Raw genomic sequence first — 23,823 nt, 5'->3', positions numbered from 1 at the left:
GCACTTTGGGGGAGAGTTCCTTCCTTGAGCTTCTTCCAAGTTCCCCCATAGCCGATGGGAAGCTGATAATTCACTCTAAAAAATTCTGACCCGTTCTGAGACTCAGTTACAAAAACTGGCATCAACTGATCCACTAGGGCAGTGGTGTGTGAGTGAGGGTGCCTCTCCCGAGGCCTGCACGGAGCCGTGTGGTGTTACCAAGCCCTTCTGAGATACTGGGCACTGAGCCCATCGCTGAGTGTTTCCAAAGACATCTGTTAAACAAGCAGGACCTTGGGGGACAGTCAATGTGTTTTGCCAAGTTCTTGTAGGTGCGGAGTCACTTTAGCAGGGAACCAGGGGTGTGGAGGCAGAAAGCAAGTGGGGGAAGTATGTGGAGGGTATAGGGAGCCAGAAGGACGTCTGTCCGTCAGGCAGGAAGGCTGGGAAGATGTTACCCGTTTGAAGGTGCCAATTATTTTATGCACACTTATTTACTCTTTTAACAAAATCCTTCATGGTAGAGATTTGTATCCCCACTTTTCAGAGAGCTGAAGAGTCACTTACTCAAGTCCATCCAGGTATCATATGCTACAGGCAGAATAAACAGACAAGAGGAATTCTGGGAACAGGAAGGCTGCGTCAGGAGACACCAGGCCGCCGTCCAGGGAGCAGCATGTAATGGCACATAGGTAAAGTCATGAAAAATGTGGCCACATACAGATGAACAGAAATGGGCTGAGTTTAAGTGTAAGAGCTAGTCAGTAGTTAGTCTGAGCTAATGGCTGAGCGGTTGTAATTAATGTAAGCCTCTGTGTGTTTACTCGGGTCTGAGCGGATATTACTTGGGCTGCAGATTGGGTGGGACACAGGAAAACTTTCAGTTACAATATGCAAGGTTCCAGTCTACTGTGGCCCTTTCTTCTTTATACCAACCAGGCTGCCATTCCTTAGAAGCCCGTATTTCTAGGAGATGGATGGACCCTAGTGACAAAGCAGACATGTTCCTATGTTCTATGCTCTTAATTCTACATATCCCTCCACCCCCCGCCCCTGCAACACCCAAATAGACAAGCAGCATCTGCTAGGCAGCCTTGATTATCCTTGTACCAGTCAGTACAGTAACATCTTGGCCAGGCTGCTGGCTCATCAGACTTCAGCAGACAGCCCTGTGTTTGCCAGCTCAGTACCGCCCACCCCTGGCCCTGTTTCCGCATAGCAGGAACCTAAGAGTTCGTCTCCTGTGCTGTTCCCAGACCTGCTGAGCTTTGATGTGAATGCTACATCCAGGAACATCGTGGGCACTGCTGCCTGGATTGGCTTAGCTCAATGCCTATCATCACCGCCTGCCAATGTGAATGCAAGTGGAGCAGGAGGTTTGTGCACTCGGACAGGGCATCAAGAAGATGCCAATCAATCAGTCTACGGCTCTCAGCCTTAACTTTCTTTGACAAAAAAATATGGGAACTCTTAACTGGGTCTGTCTAGTCCATGCCACTCAGGGCTCCCATGGAAGGAAAAGGTGTGGAGAGTGAACTGAGCGCCGGTCACAAACGAAGGTCAACTCTAAGCGAACAGTTATTGTTTGGGCACCTGCTGGGGTTTGTCACTTAATGTTACGTGTACCCCGAGAGCTGGCGGCAAGAGGCCCAAGGCTTGCTTGCAATCATGCCGAACCATGCCTATGCACCCCTGGGTGGTGCTACTGCGGGGATGTCCTGCTCCTCTCCGATGAAAATCAGGCATCTCTGTGATGAGTCTCCGTCGTTCTCTGGCATAGACATTTCTGTATCTTCAAGTGGAGCCACACCTAGAAGGTTCCTGTGAGTGTGTCAAGCTAGGCTATCCTCTGCATCCCCTCCCCCGCATCCTTGTTTCTCTTAAGTCTGGCTATCCTTCCTAGTTAGCCTTTTTCTGCTGCTGTGTTCAGAGCTGTAACATGTACCCATCATTTCTGTTGATCAGCTACTACACTGTATGTGCTTGCAACACGTTATTGTTGCTGTGTTGTGATACAGATAGGAATGCATGAGATGTAAGGAGTGAGACACAGCTAAGACACTGCTCCCCATGGACCTATGAACACATGGTGGCAGGGGACGTGTGAGCTACTCCTGGCTCTTTCTGAATAAACAAGATCTAAACCAGTTGCTTAACGATCTTGTAGCTTGCTCTAGCTCTCTCACCTCACCCCCATCCGCCAAGACCTTATTCTTCGGACAGTTCTTTCACATACCACTTTTACCATATGCTAAATTAGCGTGTGCATTTGAGCATACATATACAAACAAAGACTTTCTATCCTAGCTCATCAACACATCCGTCCGTTCACAGTGTGTCTTTGAGGACTACAGTTTTGCACGCTTTATTTTCACTATCTAGTCTTTCGTGGTGGCCACATTCTTTGACTTGACATTGTCCGTGTGCTCACGACTCTTCCTGTGTGTTTTCCGCCTGAAACTTGAACAAAACAGTCTTGGTTAGTTCTTGTTTTGAAATCGCAGGGCACGCGTAGTCTACAGAATGCCATTTTTCTTGTCAAAATATAGCGTTTCTTTCTGTTCGTTAAAACCTTTGGAGTACTTCCATTTTTACTAACCTGTTGTTTATTCCTAGACATGTGATTTTGTTTAGGTTATGCTAAACAAGGCATTATACACCGGGCTGTCTTCTAACTGGTCGCCGTCTGTTTGCGATGGCTACTATTTCTACACGTTACTAATGAATCCTTTCATAGTTGAAATCAGTTTTGGCAGTCAGTCCCTCAGGTTTCCCACACACACAAGTTCACCAGTACCAGAATGGTGTTTATCGCACTCTGTATAGTGGTATCCTCTACGTCGTGAGTTGTTTTGCTCATTAGAGCAAATAGCTCTAAGACATTATTAAGTGACAGGGTTGCCACATTCAGTACCTGACTTCAGTGCTTCTCAAGGTTTTGTTCTTAAGCATGGCAAATTAAGGAGATATGTTTATTTTCTCATGAAGCATTTTAAAAGATCAGATTCTTTTATTCTATGAGATGCTTTCTCTCTCTCTCTCTCTCTCTCTTTTTTTTTTTTTTTTTCTCCTTTGTGTGTGGATCCTGGAGGTTAATGGTGGGGGTCTTCCTCATACTCTCCACATATTTTTAAGCAAGGTCTCTACTGAACCCGAGGCTTACTGATTCTTCTAGGATAGCTGGGCAGAGAGCCCCAGGGATCCAGTTTTTCTCTGTCTCTCCAGTGCAAGAATTACAGGCATGCACTGCCATGCCTGAGCTTTTACATGGGGGGCTGGCGATCTGAACTCAGATCCCCATACTTGTATAGCAAAGACTTTACCAACTGAATTATCTTCCTACCCCCTCATCGGTTTCATGTTTGTGCATATTTTCTCGTGAACATTTTAGTACGGTATTAACATAAATACACAAATCTAAATGCATCGGGGAATGTTAATGTTTTAAATTAAAACATCAATAGATTTGGAATCCGGAAGGCCAGAAAGATGGCTTAGCCAACCAAAGCACTTGCTGTCACCACTCGAAAGGTGGTGGGACCTGGGAGAAGGGAGCCCATACATGAGGCCCACGCAGCAGCCAGCTTAACTCAGAGTCTCGGACAATTTATACTCTGAGGGTTAATAAAGGTCACTTGGGTAAAGTTCTCATGCGTTCAAGCTGTAGACAACCACAAGGACAGGTGCCACATGGCAAAAACATGTTTTTCCATAAAGGCATAGAAACGATAGTTTGAACCTTTTTTTTTTTTTTTTTTTTTTTTTTTTTTTTTTTTTTTTTTTTGAGACAGGGTTTCTCTGTGTAGCTTTGCACCTTTCCTGGAACTCACTTGGTAGCCCAGGCTGGCCTCGAACTCACAGAGATCCACCTGCCTCTGCCTCCCAAGTGCTGGGATTAAAGGCGTGCGCCACCACCGCCCGGCTTTAGTTTGAACCTTTAATTGAGGGGCAGCAGCAAGCAATAAGGAATAATCTGAAGTAAACTCACTCTAGTCTGCGACCCCTGGGAGGGGCATGAAAACACATTGCAAGACCAATTCCACGTTTTGAAGAAACTGAGGTCACAAGACTCTTGTCTTGTTTCCTTGGAGTGTTCTCACAAGCACTTACAATTCTCCTTACATGACTCCATTCCTGGATCGTGTTCTGACACTGTATAAGCCCCAAGACTTAAGTTTGACCCTGGAATCTATGTATAAAAGTGGAAAGGGAGAACCAACTCCGTAAAGTTGCCTTCTCTCTTTCTCTCTCTCCTGTCTCTCTCTCTCTCTCTCTCTCTCTCTCTCTCTCTCTCTCTCTCTCTCTCTCCCTCTCTGTCACACACACACACACACACACACACACACACACACACACAAGCACTATGGCATACATACATCTGCACTTAAACATAGTAATAATAATTAATAATAGTAAGTAAAATGCAAATTAAAAATATTTAGACGTTGAGTACAGTAGCACACATCTATAAAACGAGTACTCAGGAACCTAGACAAGAGAAGTATGAGTATAAGGCCAGCTTGGACTACACTGTGTGACCTTGTCTCAGAAAAAAACAAAACAAAACAAAAAACCAAACAAAAACAAATAAATTTTGGAGGATGTGGGTTTAGAGCATTTTAATAGAATTATTACATAGCGCCATACTAAAATATTTTAATTATCATCTACAATTTAATCTTTTTTTGACAATGCAGAATATCTTTTGGGATCTTGACTGCTTCTGGATAATTTACCACTATTGGTTATTGTACTGGTGGATAGAAGGTCTTTTGAGAATCAGTCACTGGAAAGCCTAAGTTCTGCTCTGAAAAAGTCTGAGTTTTATGCGCCAGCTTCCTTCCTCTCTCTCCGACAGTTCCAAGAAAGCAGCTAGAATCGAGTTTCTCAGAACTCACTAGCCTTGCTATTTAGCCGCCAAACCGTGACGTTGTTACAATGTAGGGTTGGACAGTCCAGCCTGGGCCCAGCCTTTGCAACTCATGTGTAGCACAAGTAGTGTCCTGGCTGAAATAAGTTCTTTTTGGCAGTGACGGGGTAGAAGCTGATGCATCTCCAGGCAGATCAGACCAAGGATGGGAGGCATCCAGACCTCATGAAGACCCACTGCCTAGCTTCAGCACAGTGGTCACTTCCTGTCAGCTCCCCTGCCAGAGCAGCCCCAAGGAGGTTCTAAAAAGTAAAGAAACATCAGGATTCTTCACCATCATTAAAAAGGAAAAAGAGAGCTGGAGGCATGAACATCTCAATTCAGAATTCCTTTTATCTGGGTTTCTATAAGTTTTTACTGAACCGAGACATGTGTTCTTTTAAAATTAATAGATGCAGTGGAAAACTCAAAACAATACTCTGACTAGTCCATGGAGATAAGATGCAGGCCAGATGAGGTTTGTTTTACATCGTCAACAAGGGCAGGAGGTTGGGGGAGGAATTTCATAGTGTTCTAGGGATGAAATTTTCGGGTTCCCAAGAAATAACTGCTCGGAAGTGTAGAACATATTTTACCCTAGACTGAATCTCTCAAAGAAAAAGGGCAAGATCAACTTTAAAAGTACTTTTCAGTCAGTGTAGAGAATACAATCAAGGTAAGCCGAGTTGTCTTTTTAACATCTAGGGAATGAATACATGTCCCTATGGATGAGGAAACAATTCAGCGAGACTCGTGACAGAATCACAAAACAAGAAGTCTGCAGAGTGTTGTTGGGAGAAGTCACAGAACGAACTGGCTGACGGGATTGCATCAAGGGGGTTCCTGTGCATTTGGCTGAATGGGAACATTTGGTGTCACAGGCTCCATTTCCTTACAACCACGGCTTTTAAAGATCTTGTTTGGTAATCTCAGCCTATGCTGGGAGGGAAAAAGGAGCTGCTGGTTAATGTCCCGACGAGAGTGCAACGTCGAGGACAACACAACAGTTTTCTCATAACCAGCAAGGATGCTCCAGCTCTGGACAGCTCTAGCGGCTGCAGAATTCGTCAGAGTTGGTGACCTTGAACTCGCCTGCATAACTGAGTCAAGGAGGAAGATGCCTAGAGCCCAGGGAAAGGTGTTCGGCATCAGCAACCAGGAGCGTGTGCAGGAAAGGACAGGGAGGCGCAGGCGCAGGCGCAGCCACTACAATGTGTAAGATTAAAGACGGAGATGGACAACGCCAAGAGGCGAGGAGCGTGTGGAGTAACCGGAAGGCACGCCTTTCTGATGAGAGTGCGAAACCGTGCAAGTATTTGAAAAGTAGCTTGGCAGCTTTCCGTGAAGTTAGTAATGCACACTTATTATGAGGGACAGCAGCGCCATCTCGAACTTTTCACTCTCTTCTGCTTATTCACTTAAAATAAATAAATAAATAAATAAATAAATAAATAAATAAATAAATAAATAAATAAATAAATAAATAAATAAAAAAAAATGTTTGCCGAAAACCCAACCAACCAAACAAACAACCAACCAACCAACCAACCAAACAACAACAACAAAAACCTAAATTTGCCGAAAGGCCAGTGCATGAAAATTTCAAGTCAGCTCTTCGTAACTCCAAACCTCAAGTCACCCCACACAGGTGAAACGAATTTGGTGGCCTCAGCCTAGAAATGCCCCCCAAAAGGAGTAAAAATTACACATCTCTCTGTCATATATAAATCTCAAAAAAAACGTGCTCAGCAAAAGAGCCATGTTTAGGAGGACACACATGATTGCATTCTTACAGAAAACAAGGAACCTAGAGGGACAGATGAGTGGTTAGGTGGGTCTGGCATGGAGGTGGGAGTGGGAGAGAGGAAAAGGAACTGCATATTTTACACCTTAATTGTGGCGGGGATTACATTGCAGGCGAATTTGTCAGAATTCATCAAACAATACAATTAAGATAACAATACACTCAGCATTTTTCTGTATATAATCTACAGCTCAATACATTTAATATAAAAAATTTTGAATTTTGAGAAAATCGGAGACAGCACTCACTTGAGAGAACTCCTTGAGGTACTGCCCCGCAGTGTGCCACTGGTCCCCAAAATTATTAATAAAAATATGGAGTGAGTCATAGGCAGAGCCATTGTGGTGCACAAACTACTTTGTAGAATGATTCTTTTAGGAACTGACCCAACTTATCAGCTCTCCCTTGGACAAGACCTTACACTGAGATCTAGCTATCTGTAGTCACACATTCCTCATTGGCTCTGTGCATCCTGAAGAGGCTCTACTCTGAAAGTATGTCCAGCCTGGTAACCCAGAGGAAGGTCAGGGGATGATGTGGAGATACCATACCCAGCAAGTTGTTCTTTGTAAAGAAATGGGGTGCAGCAACTACCGTTAGCTGAATGGATTTGGGTGAACCCCAGGTAAACTTCTCCCTTGCTCCTAAGTTTCTCTGGCCAATTCAGGGCATGTTTGGGTGGGGATTTGCAAGAATTAGACAGAATGTAATCTCAAGCATGCTGTGAAGTGTAAATTACAGTTCTGTAGCAGTGAAAATTTACATGTCTATGCGAAATGAAAAGGGACAGAGAGTGTAGCTGAGAAACATCTCATGGAGAAACAATCGAGTTGTTCCCTAAGCAGTAGATACCTTCTGGGCCATCCCCTGACGTTATCTCCTATGGCCACCAAGTTCTCTTTTCAAAGTTCCTCTTAAATGTCTGTTTTCCTTTCCAATGAACCACCTCCCCATTTCCTCCCACTCCCAGGGGAGACACTTGTTATACTCTTGGCTAAGTTCACAATTACATAAATTTCGAGAATCCTTTTTTCTTGTCTATTGTTTTTAGTGGCTTTAATTTTGAGAAAAGTAGAAACAAAGTAAGGGGAAATAGATGTAATCTCCAAGGATATTAATCCGAGGTGGGTTGAAATGGAATATACAGCTCGGATGCGATTTATGTCAGTGCTAGCCAAACCAGGGTTGGAAACCAGGCCCCTGGCTCTGGTTTCCTACTTGCATGAACTAGGTGTACGACATCATGAAATCTAAGTTTTGTTCCAGCCAGTTTCCCGCCACCTTCCTATAATCATTTTCTTAGCCTATCCTATAACAGCTTGGCTGTATTACTAGATGTCACAGGTTGAAAGCTCGCCTTGATCCCACCTCAGTTTTGCTGTCTCTCGCTTGGCCTCTTTCTAGTCCTCTGTGTTCCTGCCCTGCCTGTTCTCTGTGCTGTTCTCTGTCCCTTCTATCCTTCACACCACAGCCCGGGACAGCAGTGGCTCTCCGTGCCCCCTTTTAGCCCCCTGGCTTTGTTTTATTTGGTTTCACTGATGTTAATTGAACACACAGTGTCAGGAGCGATGGAAGGAAGTGACACACGACCTTGGTTGTCACCCTGCTGAAGTTGGTTGGGCTTAAGACACAGAAAAGTGTTCTGGCATTGGGGTGGATGAGATCACAGCTGATGACATGGGTCATGGGTTTCATGGAGGACCTTTCATCACTGAGCTAGGCTTTGATTCTCATGGGCAGTCTAGGGGGAGGGGGACATTTACTCCCATAGGGAATAAAACCAAGCAGTCTGGCAGGAGTGCCAGAAAGCTCTTGAGTAAAGACCAATCCAGTCTGTCTGACATGCAGACAGCATACACACAATGATGCAAAGCTGGAGGTCTGTTGGAAGGACAGGTGGGGCAGGAGCATGGGGTATGGTTGGCTTGGCCTTTAAGCGGTAGATAACAGGGAAAAGACCACAAGATATTGGTATCAGTCTGTCATTCTTTGTTTCATTATCCCCCCAAGGAGAAAGCTTCAGGAGGAAGGCTGGGAGAGGCAAGGAGGACGGTATGTGTATGGGGTTTCCTACACATCCTATAGGATTTGCTACTTAAGATGGTCAGTATGAAACTTCCGCATCAGCAGTAACAGATTATTCCTGGAGGTTTACATTGAGCTTCAGATCCTGATTTTGACTTCTAAAGACAAAATCTTGCTTCCCTGCTGAGGCTCCACCATGACTCAGCCTTCAAGGATTCCTGGGACCCACACACACACACACCCATGGCTGCAGGTGAGATGGGGGTGGGTTCTGGAAGGACAGAGGACCCCCCCCCAATTGTTCCAGCAGCCTAAGGTATTCAAGGGGCTGGAGCTCCCAGAGGGATCTCTTTAGGAAGAAGGGACACTGAGAAGTTTTACCATGTGTCATTGCAAACGTGAAGTGGGGCTGAGAGGAGCTTTTCTATATTATCTGCAACAAAATATAATTGTTACTTCATAGTGCTAGGGGAAAGACCAAGGACACTGAAAAATTTAGTGCCATACGATAACATGAACAAAGAGTATATGGCGAAATGTTGAAATATGACAAAGCTATGCCATTCAGTTAATAACAATAATAAAGTGTTATTTTTTTCTGTGTTTTTATGATCGTTATTTTATTTTCAGCTTTTGAAATTTTATAATTTCTTGGACTATCTTTTGCATTGTAAATACACAGTCACTTTCAAAGCTAATTTTGTATTTACCTTTCTCGTACTTTTCTATTAAATATTCTAAAAATCGTATAAGCTTCAGGTCCCCCTAAAATTTGGATCAGTTTTTGGATGGTCAACACATCTTTAATTATAATCGCAAGGAATCCTGAGTGCCCAGAACGAAAGGAAACAAGGGGAATAAAATACATTTCAAACAAAGAATGAAAGCAATTCATGGCTCGGCTATAAAATTGCTATCTTTATGACTGAGACCTTTAAAAAATATGGCAGTCAACACTGCAAGCCAGACACATTCTGTGTCCAACTGGGCAGGGCCATTCTCCCTGGCTGGAAGGGACTGTCCAGTTAGGGCTCTGCTGGAGTCCCAGTTATGTGGCGTTAGTAGCTTCTAATGCAGTAGTTTCCAGCAGATTATTTTCCTCGTTTTAAATTAGACAGTCAAACTTTAAAGTGGTTCAGAGGAACCAATATGAAAGGCTCAAGGCGGGAGGGTGGTGGAGTAAGACTTAACTCCTCATAGGCAATAAATGTCATCGCCAAGAGCAAGGACACTGTTTAAAAACAAGAGTTATCTCAGCTCTAAGCAAAGTCCAACTTCACAGGTGATTTGGCTGTTTTATTTCATAAAGTGGACACATTTGAAACATGACAGAAGCTTGTAGAACAAGGCCATGTGACACTCTTGAGTTTGCTATGTAGACCAAGCAATTGTTTGTGGGACTAGAAAGTTTGATGAGTGTTTGTATGCCATGGGGCATCTTCCCAAAGCTCCCCCATGAGGCTCTCCACATGGACAGAGCACAGCAGGATTGGTTTTAAGATACTGGACAGAAGAGAAGGAGAGAAGCAATTCCTGAGAGTTGGGCAGCAAGATGAGCCCTACAGTTGCCCCAGCTCACTACCTTGAGAGTTTCCAGGCCTTGGGGGGAGGGGAGGACGACCCAATTCTGCCGCCTTGACAAAGCAGTGAAGACCAAAGGAATTAAAAGATTTGGCGACATTATTATCCAACTTGACATAATTGACCGATAAAGAAGATATTGTCAGTCAGCAAGGGTGGTATATTTACAGGCCAGGCTACTCAGGAGGCTGAGGCAGGTGGATCACTTAGCTAGAGTTTGAGACTAGTCTGAACAGTACAGAAATTTTCTTTCCTAAAAAAGGAATACATATTCTTTTTAAGCATACACTGACCGTTAACCAAAATAGAGACTGTTTGTACCATAGAGTCTCAACAACAGACCAAATATATTTTCTGATCACAGTGGAATTGAAACCAACAGCAGAGAACTTTGCAAAATCCTCAAATTAAAAAAAAAAGAACAGATTTCTAAATAATTTATGTGTCAAAGAAGAAATGAAAATGGAAATTAAAAATTATCTTCCATTGATAAAGGTTAAAACACAACCTATCAAAACTTGTGTGATATAAGAGATGCTCGGAGGGGAAGTAAAAGCCCTAAAAGTCTCTGTTATGATTTTTTTAAAGGGAGTTTAAAAGGACCCCATGTGGGTGGACATTGCTGTTCCCAGAGCTATGAGTTATTAAACCAAAGTCGAAGTGCCAGGCATGGGACATCTCCTGTAGTGGCTGCTCAGGCCCCAGAGGTCTCCAGAAAGGCCGGGCTATTGTCATTGTTTGCTCCCCACAACTAAGAGCCTACTGCTGAAGTTCCTACAGGGTCCACTTGCAGGATGGGGAAATCAGTACTGAACTGACCGGGGAAAATTCCTTCCTGCTGGCTAGCTTTCATCGTATTAGGTGTCACTGTAGATTGAGTGCTGTAGACTCTCATGTGAACATACATTATGGATCTCTTTCTGTCTGACTTCTTTAGGCATAATTAATCTGGGATTCACCCGCTATGTAACATGTAGCTGCTCATTCTTTTTCTACTTCCGATTTGTATTTTCTCCCAGGAATCATTCTACAGGACAGCCAGCAGATCGGTGGTTGTGTGTGGCTGCAGCAGGGAGCAGACACAGGCAGGAGGGAAAGACTGCAGAGGAAGGACATGGACCAGAGTGTAAGGTTATAGAAACGCTCTTGATTGTGCCGGAGACTTCATGGGTATACACACGTGTCAAAATGCATCAGATGATACATGGCAAATATATGCAATTAGTTGTAGGTCAATAACATCTCAATAAGGCTGTTTTGAAACCTCATCCTTCAGGACCTAAAGCAAAATACATGCTGAGGAGACCCAAGATTACAGAACATTAAGATTAACAAGTTTGTTTCTAAAACCTACTTTTTCTTCGTGAAAGAAATAGTCTTGTTCATCACAGTTAATAAGCTACACTGAGGTTCTTTCTGTACCACAGATAAAATAGGGCACGCCATTCAATTAAGCTTCATTAGCCTCTCCTCTTACTAGGGGAGGGAGCTAAGGTCAACATATGAGAAAGATTTAATGTATTAGAAGAGTATATGATTGGTTGTCAGAAATCTATGATATAAAACTAGAGAACACGTGCTAATATAAAAAATGCTTTTCTTTACACTTTCTCTTCCACACCTCTCTTTTCCCTTCCTTCCTTTTCAGTGGCTTCTTGCTACTTTCTGTCTTTTGTTTCCTCCACTTCCATCCCTGTCCCTGTTTCCCTCCTCCCCTCCCATTTACCAACAGGAGTACGCAGTGGCTCGGACCACAGCATGGACCCTGGTTCATTCCCTGCTTCCAGTCTCCCGACCACTGTTCAGGGCATGGCAGTTTGTGTCTTGTGTTCTGGTGTCCATGATACAGACAGGGGTAAAAATCAAATGCCCTCTCTTCATAGGGTTGGTGTATAATAGCTGTTCTCAACCTATGGGTCATTTGGGGGTTTATATATCAGATGTTTACATTACGATTCATAACAGTAACAACATTACAGTTCTGAAGTAGCAACAACATAATGTTATGGTTGGGGGTCACCACATCATGAGGAACTGTATTAAAGGGTCGCAGCATCAGGAAGGTTGAGAACCACTGGCGTATAAAATGGATTGATTACAGGACGAACAACTTGGGAGTAGTTATTAATCACCATGCAAGTTCCTGTTCTCAGAGGGCTCGTTCTATGCCAGACACTGGTCTCCAACCATGACGGGTAAACAGCCCTAGGCTCAAGGCGGATTTGAGAACACACGAGATTCCGAGATCTGGATCCCAGTTCTGACTTGGCCAGTACAATTCTCTGGCCCCAACTGTGTTCCTCCTACATCAGAGCATACGCTATTCATTGTTAAAATGGGGGAGTTTGGTGTAGAAGATCCCTTTCAGCTTTAACTAATGCATTTTCTAATTCGAAAGTATAAGAACATTACAAAATGAAAAGCTTTGCTATGACGTTTGGGCACAACTGGGGTGACTTCAGTTTTCCTATTACAGCGAAGGCCATTTGTCTTGCAGGAAAAAGACATAACACAGCCAAAGGAACATCATTAACATGTCAGGGGACCATTATGTTTGCTTCCTTAGCGTTTAGTGAGAAATTGTAACGTACAGTTTTGATTCGTGTTTTGGGAGATATTCAAAGTTCTGAGTTTGGACTCCCTCTTCCTCGCACTGGACGTGAAGTCTCCTGAGAGGTCAGAGGGTGTCTACCTCCTCTTTACGGGGGAGGGGTCCCGTTACCCTGGCCTCAATGATCCACCAGGAGTGACCCTCATCTCATGCATGCTGAACGTGTCCTGGCTCTGCCAAGGTCGGGCATTCTGAGTGGTGAGTGTGAAGTCACCACAGGAAATTAGCAGTCCACATAGACGAACTTGTGTGACATTCCCTGGAAGGGGATTGGAATAGTCTCTATGTAATGAATGCGGTTGGTTGTGCAAGAAAAATAGCTTTTACGAGGCAAAGAAATTTAATGCAGAGACTGGAGTTGGTCCCATCACATGGTCTTACATCACATGGTCTTACATCACATGGTCTTACATCACATGGTCTTACATCACATGGTCTTATATCACATGGTCTTACATCACATGGTTTGGTGAGGAGAGGACAGCGGTCAGACTAGATGTGAGTGCTCCGGAGTGTGTGTGTGTGTGTGTGTGTGTGTGTATGTGTGTGTGTGTGTGTGTGTGTATGCATGTGTGTGTGTGTGTGCATGTGTGTGTGTGTGCATGTGTGTGTGTGTGTGTGTGCATGTGTGTGTGTGTGTGTGTGTGCGCGCGCATGAGGGGGCAGACAGCCTGGGTTTAGTGCTAATATTTGGAGGTGTGACCATGGTGGGGAGGGGTCTTCTGCTAACACTCTGGGAGAAACTGCCACATGGGTGGGAAATCGCCAATACTCTGACGACTAATGTAGGAGCGTCATGCTGCCGTTGGGTCGAGGACTTATTCACAAACTGCTACACTAATTACCTGACCAGTGGCTACCAACTTGCCCATTAAGGACATATTGACAGCAGGGACCAAACAGAAATTTTGTTAAAATAAATGAACACTAGGTCTTATGACCAGAGTCTCAGGTCTCTTTTACCTGCCAGGACATTGTTTCTCTTCCTCATATTCCTTAGCGAAAAGCCCCTAAACTGTTTTCTATTAGAAGGGGCTGTAGAGCTGTTTCCACAAAGCTTATGACGTGACTAACCCGATGCCATTTATTGTGGTGATATATCGTGTAAAGATGCGTAAAGATCAGAGGACAGAACAAGCCACTAGATTAATCAAAGATGCCAGGCAGAGGTGGCACACACCTTTAACCCTAGTTCTTGGGAATCACACACCTTTTTTGTTGTTGTTTGATGTTTTCAGAGACAGGGTTTCTCTGTGCAGTTTTAGTGCCTGTCCTGGATCTTGCTCTGTAGACCAGGCTGACCTTGAACTCACAGAGATCTGCCTGATTCTGCCTCCCGAGTGCTGGGATTAAAGACACCCGCGCCACCACCACCCAGTGGGAATCACACGCCTTTAATCCCAGAAACAGGAAGAAAGAAATATGGCTGGGCAGAGAAAGGTATATACGGGGTGAGGAGACAGGAACTAAAGCCCTTTTCGGCTGAAGAGCCTTTTTGGGCTGGAAGCCTTTCAGCTGAGGACTCAGAGGCATTAATTAAGTTAGAGGATTCATGGAGTTGGCGAGGTGAAACGTGGCAGTGGCTTGTTCCTTTGTCTTTCTGATCTTTCAGCATTTACTCCAATATCTGGCTCCGGGTTTTTTTATTAAAAGACCATTGAGCAATTTGTGTTACAATTTATTGCTAGCTGGACCAGCCTGCCTCAACTTGCACATTATTATTAGTATTATTTATTATTTTTAGCTCTTTAGAGCCCAACAGTCACTATTAAGAACACCGTAGCCTTTGCAAAGTCATGAAGTGGCCTGCATGGTTCCTACCCCAGCCAGCACGTAGGTCATCTGTAGAGGAAAGTGAACGATTTGGTACCTCAACTGGCCACTATCTTAGAAGAAACAGCTCATTTGATTAGCTGGCATCTTTAAGTGAGGGATTGTGTGTGTGTATGTGTGTGTGTGTGTGTGTGTGTGTTTGTGTGTTGAGGAGAGCGAACAAGAAATTTAAGTTTTCCTTTAATTTCTTGGGTGGTTAAAGGATACCAGAGGATCTTTATCAATCACTGATGACTAAGTTTAATTTTTAAAAATTGTATTTAGTTTATTACTAAAAACTGGGAAATAAAGCAAGTAAAACACAGACTCACAGAAATAAAACTGGCATTATTTTAGTTTATTTTCTACTAATACTTTCCTGGCATATTTTCATACAGCTGACATCACATCTATGTACCATTTTGTCTTATTCACAAGATATTCTATGCATTTCCCTATAAAACACACACACACACACACACACACACACACACACACACACACACACACACACACAAACATGAGAACAGAGTCTTGCTTTTATGTCCATGTAGGACTCATGATCTTCCTGCTTTTACCTATATCATATTGTATCTTATATTTGTGTGTGTATTTTTGTTTTTGAGACAGGGTCTTGCTTTTTAAGCAGGCCAGTCTAGGACCCATGACCATACCTCCTTTTCCTGAGCGATGGGATTAATGAGTGTGCCACCATGTCTAGTATATAATTATTTTTAATCTCAGAATATTTCTACTGTAGTGAAGCTATAGTATGATTACCTGTTCTCTTGTTACGTTGCTGGGAATACACATGACTTACCTGTACTTTCTCGTTAGGGATATTTCCATGATGTGACATTACAGGATTCGACTTAATATATTTTTTAGGCCTTAGATATAGTTAACTCAAGGGTTGTAGCAAAAGTACCGCCCCCCCCCATAACTAACAGTGTATAAACACATTTCATCTTATGGCAATACTGATCATTTTGACCATTTCCTGAAAAAAGAAAAAAAACTTCAAAGTTTGATAGTAAAACAGTATTTTATTGTAATTCTATTTACATTTCTCTGATTATTAACTATACTTCTTTTTTCTCCCTTTTCTACCAACTGTGTCCAGCGCTTACATTTTCGTCCTTAAGAATAAGATTATTTTATTTTATAAAGTCTATTGAAGCGATGATAACATTCACTAAGGTGCATTTTATTAGACTGACTTACGTGTTTGTTACACAAATATTCTAAAGGCTGTAGTTTATTGACATAAAAAAATGAAGCATACATGTTTAAGGATCATCACATACCAACATTAAATACTGTTTCCAATACCATGGTTTGTTTTGTAGTGCAACTGCTGCAGAAGGCATGATTGATTATACCTTCAAATCAAAAGAGAACACATAATCTTTACATTAAGGAGAACAGGATTATAAAAATACAATTCTGGTAAACTCTAGAAGACCGTATTGGGATTACCGAAGAATAAATTCTTTTATTTACCTCTTCAAAGAACAGATTATTTTTTTCACCTCTTTGTGTGCGTCCTTGTCCTATAAAGAAAATACAAATGTACAATGAGATGTCACACACTGATCTCTATACTCTAAGTACTTTGATATCGACGATTTGTGACATAGGTGTATTTCTTGAAAGGCTGTTGTTATAAATAGCCTATTGGGGCCTTCTCAGTACACTCCAGGCTGCTGAACTTGAACGTTGTTGCTAGGCCAACAGTGTGAGGCTATTGATGAAGCCAATAGTTCATTCAGCAATCATCATATACTGCCTTAGACATAAGGATTCAAATAGACTATTGATTCCTTAGTACTGAGTAGAATGCAGGTCTAGGAGAATGTAGTTAATGTAAGGAGGTGTTTCTCTGTGAAATCTGGAGTGGGATGCAGAAGGGAAAGTCTTCACATAGGCTGACACCCTGGTTCTTCCAGTATGTTAATGTAGTGCTGTCTGCCTTTTCTAAGTGATGTAAAATTGTAACCCTAGCAGCAGGATTTGAGGTTACCTGAGATTACCCCAGAAGAGCCATGTATGCATAGATGACATATACAAACATGTTACCATATAATGTTTCATAAATGTCAGACGTTGCATTATTGACTTTATCAGGTAGCTTATACTAGCGATAACTCTCCCGTGAGTGATTAGTGTCATCTGAAAATATTATAGCAATTTAAAGTACAGTTTATCCTTCATATTAGTACCTCTGTCACTGTGAATCAAAGCATTGTATTTTCTTTCTCATCTGACCTTCTCAGCACACTCCAGGCTGCTGAACTTGAATGCTGCTGCTAGGTAAACAGTGTGAGGCTATTGATGAGACAATATTTCATTCAGCAATCATTTATATACTGCCTTAGACATAGGAATTCCTTTTATTTTCTGTTTTAGAGAATGTCTTTTAGGATCTGTGATTGGCCCCTTAAAGTGAAGAGATGCTCACATAAGTAATAGTAATGCTGTCGTTTGGGATTCTCGGGCTGTAAAGCTGTTTATACACATTAATTTGGGCTCTCGAGACCAAATGGCTAACAGTCTGAGTAGCAACCAGATGTGTAACAGGTTTAGAACGTCCTGAGTGAGAGACAAAGACACATTCACGGATAACGTCATTCAGAGAAGACGTTATAGGTGCCACAAGTAGGTGCCACAAGAAAGATGAAAGATGCTAAGAAAGTTCCCAGGCGGGGAGCAAGCTAACAGTGAGGCATCCTCACTGTAACTCGTGGTGCTTTGAGTTGGGCAATGAATAAACTAGTTAGCAAAATCACTAACTGGGTCTGTTTCAGAATGAAAGAAAACTTTTAGAGACAGGTGGTTACACATATAAATCACTTTATCCTATGTGGTCAACAGAAAGGGAACTGAATCCCTGATGGTACATCCACAACTTAGAAAAAAATTAACAGCACAAAGGAAGGTTAGAAAAGATGATAATTGAACCTCAGTGCCAGTGAGGCCCTCACACTCACTCTCACTGTCTAGGCTCACCTCTTTGGTAACAATAGGCAGTAATAATGCCAAGTTGCAGAATTTCCAAGCATCCTGAGATTCCTCAAGATCAACGTAACACTAGAGAAGAAAAAGAAATCCATATGAAAGGCCAGCCACATTTAATGTAATGCACTCAGAGTGATCTTCAAGCAGTCCTCTCCCTTACCTTGGCCACGAACATGTAGTTGGACACAGAATAACCAGGTTGCAATTCTTCAGCCTGGATTAAGAGAAAGCAGACAAGAGGATAAATGGGCAACGTTATAACAAGAATGCTAGTCATCATGAGAAAGGACGTAGTTCCAGAAATCAGACACCAGTGGCCAGATAAACAATGTACGGCCATGGCACGGAAGGGAGACAGCACAGATGTTAATAGATGAGAAGTTATCCTTTCCGTCCTGCCTCGAGTTCTGCACGCGTTCTTGAGCCATTCACACTACTGATGGACTCTGGCTGGCCAGGCGCTTCTTTTCTCTTCTTTTATTTCCATTGCTATTGTGCCCGCCTGTATGTCTGTATGAGGATGCCAGATCCAGCCGGGTGGTGGCGGCGGTGGCGCACGCCTTTAATCCCAGCACTCGGGAGGCAGAGGCAGGCGGATCTCTGAGTTTGAGACCAGCCTGGGCTACAGAGTGAGCTCCAGGAAAGGCACAAAGCTACACAGAGAGGCCCTGTCTCGAAAAACAAAACAAAAACAAAAACAAAAACAAAAACAAAAACAAACAAACAAACAAAGGATGCCAGATCCTGGAGTTACAGACAGTTGTGAGCTGCCATGTGGATGCTGGGAATTGAACCCGGCTCCTCTGGAAGAGCAATGTTTCTCTTTTCTAGTCACTTCCATCTCAATATTCCTTATCTGGTAAGAGTATTCCTTGAGCCATTCCAAGAAGGCCTCAGGCTGACAGTCCAACTGCACCTCCTCCTACGTTCAGGACTGGTCTTAGCTCTATGAAAACCCTATCTAGATAACATCTACTCATGGGCTCTCTGCTGCACCCCCTCCCGGAAACAACAAAATAACCGGAATCTGTGCATAGACCTCACGAGGTGGGCATTTCTAATCTGGAAACTGGAAACCCCATATGCTCTGAGTTTGAGACTTTAAGAGCTGACAGGAAGGTGCTCCAAGATTGGAGGCATTTCCAGTTGCAGGTTTCTGGATGTGGATCATTCAGTTTGTAACTACAGGATTGTATAACTGGTTCCAGAGTAAGTTAGTTTCATGGGTGGATATAGCACATGCTTAGATGTGTACAAAACTACCTTTACTTGTTCAAAGTTGTATCAGCAAAGTACACTCTATACACTCTAAAGTAAGAATAAAAATACGGTTTGATCTAATGCCTGAAGACCCTCTATAGAAGTGTGCCTGCAACTTAGAAAGTGGTTGGCAAGGTAATTCTTCACATCTCTCGGGCAGCTATTTGCTCCAACTGAAACATCCTTTCCTGGAGGGAGAAGGGAGGCTTGCAAGACTCAAGAAGCTAAGGAAACTTAGGAGGCACATGAAACTCAGGGACCTTAACAAGATTTCAGGGAACCCAGAGAGTTAGAAGACTCACATGGCCCCGCTTCAAGGCAGGAAACAGTTGCCGGGGGAAGAAGACCGTTGAGTGGAGCAGCCTGAACGCTGGATGAACTCTAGGGAGGCTGCTTCTCCAGTCATCACCCACACTGGGGCGTTCTGGGGTGCAGCTGCCTGGAGTCCCGTATGCTCCTGTAAGGAACCCTATAAACTCTGGCTCGTCCAGCTCTGCTTGGGTAGAATCAATTTGTGGCCAGCATCCTGTCTGGTCCCAATGAACATTTGTCCACATCTCCCCAGAAGAGTCACATCGCAGAACCTTTCAACACTACGCTGGTTCTGTGTCAGGCTCGTGAGGAATGCTGGGAGCAAGTTCAATAATTGGCTCTCAGATTTGGTAGGAAGGGTTGCTCTGCCTATACCTTAATTTAGGCTACCGAATTTCTTCTCAAAAGCAGTGTGCCAGCAGGATGTGGTGGCACAGGCTTTTACTCTCAGCACTCTGGAAGCAGAGGATCTTTGAGTTTGATGCCAGCCTGGTCTACAGAGTGAGTTCCAGGACAGCCAGGGCCACACAGAGAAACCCAGTCTCAACAAATAAATAAATAAATAAATAAATAAATAAATAAATAAATAAATAAATAAATAAATAAATAAATAAATATAAATAAATACATACATACATAAATACATAAACACACAAGGAATAAATAAATAAATAAATAAATACCAACCAACCAACCAAAAACAAAACAAAAAATTAATATGCCATTCCCAGGACCAAGAGCATAATTTCAGACCCAGAAAGCTTATATTTGAAGCATGACTTGAATCTTGAGAGACTTAAGAGCAACACCATCAAGGCTACAATTCAAATCGGGGCCTCGGTAAGAGCTCTGCCCATGGAGAGAAGAACCATTTCCTCGGCAGCAGGCCAGCTGAGGCTGCTGCGGATGAAGCAGAATGACACTCCAATGACAGACAAACGCACCTTAAGAAAGTTATGCAAAGCTTCCTGAACCGTTGACGATGGTATTTGCCCGAACAGAGTGGCAGCCATTTTTTTCTCAATCCAGCTGAGTTTTGAGACCTATACATACAAAGGAACAGCACTCTTAGGAAGCTATTCATCTTCTGAATATGATCTCTCTCCAGCCACATGTGTAAGCACATATGGATCTATGTGCATATACATAATGCATGTTAATAAACATACTCATAACTAATATATCACAGTATATAGTAGCGACAGGACCTGCCCCTGCTCTACTCCTGCCTCCTTGATGCTACCGACTAGCCTCCTGAGTCACTTTCTTAAAGATGGATATGAAATCACAATTCCTGGTCTAGGGAGTTTAGAGGGCTGAGCATACTTATTTACAACTCAGGACCCTGAGAGGCGGCCAGTAGATGCTCCAGGAGATGTTCCAGTAGACGGCCCTACACCCATGCACATGCTTAGGGGTTAAAAGAGAAAGACAGCATTTGAAGTTGGGAGGGAAGAGTGGAAGGGAGGGTAGGAGAGGAGCTGGAGAGAAAGGGACGGGGTGGATTTGAACAAAACAAGCTATTTGCATGTATGGAATGCTCAGACAATAAAAAAAAAATAGTAATCATTCAACTTCATGTTGTCATTTATTTGTTCACTGTTCCCAAATATGAATATCGGGCATGTATTTCAGAAATGCTACTTAAAGACACTGATGACGCCCTTGTCCTCCCAGCGACATCAAAGATCTTCTCAACCCATCTTTAAATTTCTAGGTAGTCATCTTCTGGTAAAAAGAAATACATACCTGTGGAGCTAGCAATGTAGTTCTGTAGTTACTGAGCATGCACAAGGCTGTGGGTTCAATCCCTGGTGTTGACAAAACTATGTGCATTTCCACCCAATTTTATTTATTGGTTTGCTTAGTTTTGTTATTCTAAACTTTGTAAAAAGTATATTGTATTATGTATTTCCTTTTGTGATTTTTTCATCTAACATTGCTTTTATCAGATTGATGAGTATAACTGAAGTCCAGTCATTTCAATACATTATTAAGTATAGAATTTAATATGCTTATTATATGCTTTACCTATGAATACTTTTTGTATTCTTGATTTATCAATTTTCAGTAAAGGCAGGTTGGGGGTCAGGAAGACGGCTTGCTTGCACACATAAGAACCTGTGCCCAGTGGCCAGCACCCAAGTAAAAGGCGTGGGGCAATTGTATGGCCAGCACTGGGGTTGGGGGATGCGATAGACATAGACAGGCCCCTGACTGTTGTTGGCCAGCCAATCTAGTAGAATTGGTAAGCTTGATTCAGAGAGAGACCTTGTCTCAAACCATAAGGTTGCGGGTGAGTTACTGCGAAAACATCTGATGCCAACCGTTGCCTCCATACGCGCACATGGGTTTGTGCACGCACACACATACACACATACATGCATGGACACACATACCACTCTACCCCCCAACATCCCATCAAATAGCATGTAAAGTCTACCAGCATTTTGTCAATTTGCAAATATAAGTATATTTGCATAATTTGGTCAATTTTTATTTTATAATTTTGAGGCTAATATTAAGGGCATAATAATTTACAAATTCTTTCACAGTTATTGCAGCCTTTTATTTTTAGAGAGTTCTACTGTGTAGCTCTAGAAATAACTGTACCTTAAAATAGATTAAGTGCAATATGAAATAGAAAGCATAAGATTCACATGTGGCACACAGCAGGTCTTCAATAAGAGAGAGCCTGCTGCTCCTCCCCAGTCCTCTTTTGGCCTTAATGAAAAGGTTCTTGCTTCTGTACACTCTAATGTCCTTATTTACTAATTGTATATTCCAGCCCTGCACCTTTGTCATGCACCTTTTTGGATAACTTTTACATTTTGTAACTCTTTTGTAAGCTAATAGTGTTTTTTAGGACACCAGGTCTTAGGTTGACCAGTTGCCCTTATTTGAGCTATTTCAATATCTCATACCACATCATGTTAAGTTCCTTGAAGGAACCTTGGCCTGTGTCATGTTTGAAGATAACTTTTGGAACTGTAGATTAGTGATGAATGTGTAAGGTGGTCCTAGTTTTGATCCCTAGCACTACAAAAAAATAGTATTTATCTTCTTTCCACAGAACTGTGGTAGTACACTTGCATACAACATGTGTGTGGTAGCTGATCTCAACCTAAGAGGCCCAACATATGACTTCTGCCGATTCCATGGAAAGATAAGAAAAAAATGTATATACACAGACACACACACACACACACCCCTAGGTATATGTAAAATGTAAGTTTATAAATGATAAAGTATATACACTGTAATTTAAAATTAATATTCAATTTCAAAACATACATGTCATACATTAAAAATTAATTTTGCAATGCTCTCTAATGTGCAATAGGTAAAAACAGAAATGAGTAAATAGGTAAAAAAAGAATGAGTAAGCCATTGGAAATGTATTCAATACCCACATCGTAGTCAAGAGTTCTAAGCAAAGGCATTAACTTACAGTATAACAGTATCTTCCCTTGAGGTAATACAAAAAGGGTTCTTCAGGTAAGAGCTGGATGGCTATATCTAGATGCTCCTGGAAAAAAAAAATCACAGAAAAATTATCTCCTGCTTTCAGATACTGCTGAACGGAGCTGTGCCAAAGCCCAGGGAACTCAAAGCGGTCTGACAGTGTCTCAGCAACTTCCCATTCCTCACCACTACCGCAACTAAATCTTGGCTATAATTCAAAATTGAAATTCCTGCACCTGGAGCTACGCTTGCACCTTAGGCAGACCATGCTTAATCTAAAGCCCAGCATCACAGTGAAACTAGAATACGACCAAGTCAAACGTCTTTCAGTCCTAGACTTTCCCAGTGAAGACACATCGACCCAGAAGCGAGTTTATCTGTACAAGATGGCGTGAAGCAGGATTTAATTTAAGAAAAACAGCAGTGCTGGAGCGGCATGGATTGATTCCCTAGGCACTGTCAGAGTGAGTACCCGGAGCTGGGAAACAAAGAAGAGCCATTTTCTTCCACCACAATTACCGAGTCAGAGATTAGTTATTGGGTCACAAAAATCAACAGTAAACAGTACATGGTATGTAGACAAGTTGCTTATTTTGTTCACACACCATAGTAACTAACTTTAAGCTTTAGATTAGACCCTATATCTCCTACCTCTGCCCCATAAGTCAGTAGAGACTGTTGGCTGCCTAGTCCCAGTCAAATGTTATGTCAGTGAGTTCATGACCAATAAAATCGAACACTCACCTACTATGTGGGTTCCTGTACCTTTTTGGATAATATTTAGACACCCAAATGGTTTGGTTCTTTTTGTTACAGTATTAACTGTTTCATTTTCTGTTGTTTAAACATCAAAATAAATCCCCAGAGTTTAACATGCTGTATAGTCTCATGCCAGTTAGTGAAATGGAACATTCTGAACTCCAAGAAATACCTTGAATAGATGTCCACAGTTAATTTTGTTTTGCAAGCCTTCAAACTCAGATACATAACCACATAAAACTGCATACCTAGAAAGGAAAAAAAAAACAGTGTCTGCCATGTACAACT

The 23,823-nt window shown here is 42.5% G+C and overlaps 1 protein-coding gene across 8 annotated transcripts in view; it reads right to left on the bottom strand.

Annotated features, from left to right (window-relative positions):
- Positions 1 to 2,319: 2,319 nt before the first annotated feature.
- Rmdn2 (regulator of microtubule dynamics 2) overlaps positions 2,320 to 23,823 on the bottom strand; it is a 60,060-nt gene continuing 38,556 nt past the window's right edge. For 5 of the 8 annotated variants that reach the window (XM_042267356.2, XM_042267354.2, XM_016006808.3 and 2 more), the window contains 7 exons: positions 23,708 to 23,783; positions 22,763 to 22,840; positions 20,256 to 20,354; positions 17,900 to 17,953; positions 17,731 to 17,811; positions 16,225 to 16,274; positions 2,320 to 2,439 (listed from right to left, as the gene is read on the bottom strand). In XM_042267356.2, the coding sequence (XP_042123290.1) occupies positions 2,358 to 2,439; positions 16,225 to 16,274; positions 17,731 to 17,811; positions 17,900 to 17,953; positions 20,256 to 20,354; positions 22,763 to 22,840; positions 23,708 to 23,783 (520 nt within the window). In that variant the 3' untranslated portion in view covers positions 2,320 to 2,357. Of the gene's footprint in view, positions 2,440 to 15,747; positions 16,104 to 16,224; positions 16,275 to 17,730; positions 17,812 to 17,899; positions 17,954 to 20,255; positions 20,355 to 22,762; positions 22,841 to 23,707; positions 23,784 to 23,823 lie in introns of those variants that run through there. The other 3 variants (XM_076559238.1, XM_042267353.2, XM_076559237.1) reach the window with 1 other exon arrangement.

The sequence above is a fragment of the Peromyscus maniculatus genome, chromosome 22, assembly GCF_049852395.1.
Source record: "Peromyscus maniculatus bairdii isolate BWxNUB_F1_BW_parent chromosome 22, HU_Pman_BW_mat_3.1, whole genome shotgun sequence".
NCBI lineage: Eukaryota > Metazoa > Chordata > Mammalia > Rodentia > Cricetidae > Peromyscus > Peromyscus maniculatus.
Note: the sequence above shows the minus strand (reverse complement) of the source record. Positions and strands in the feature narration are given on the sequence as shown.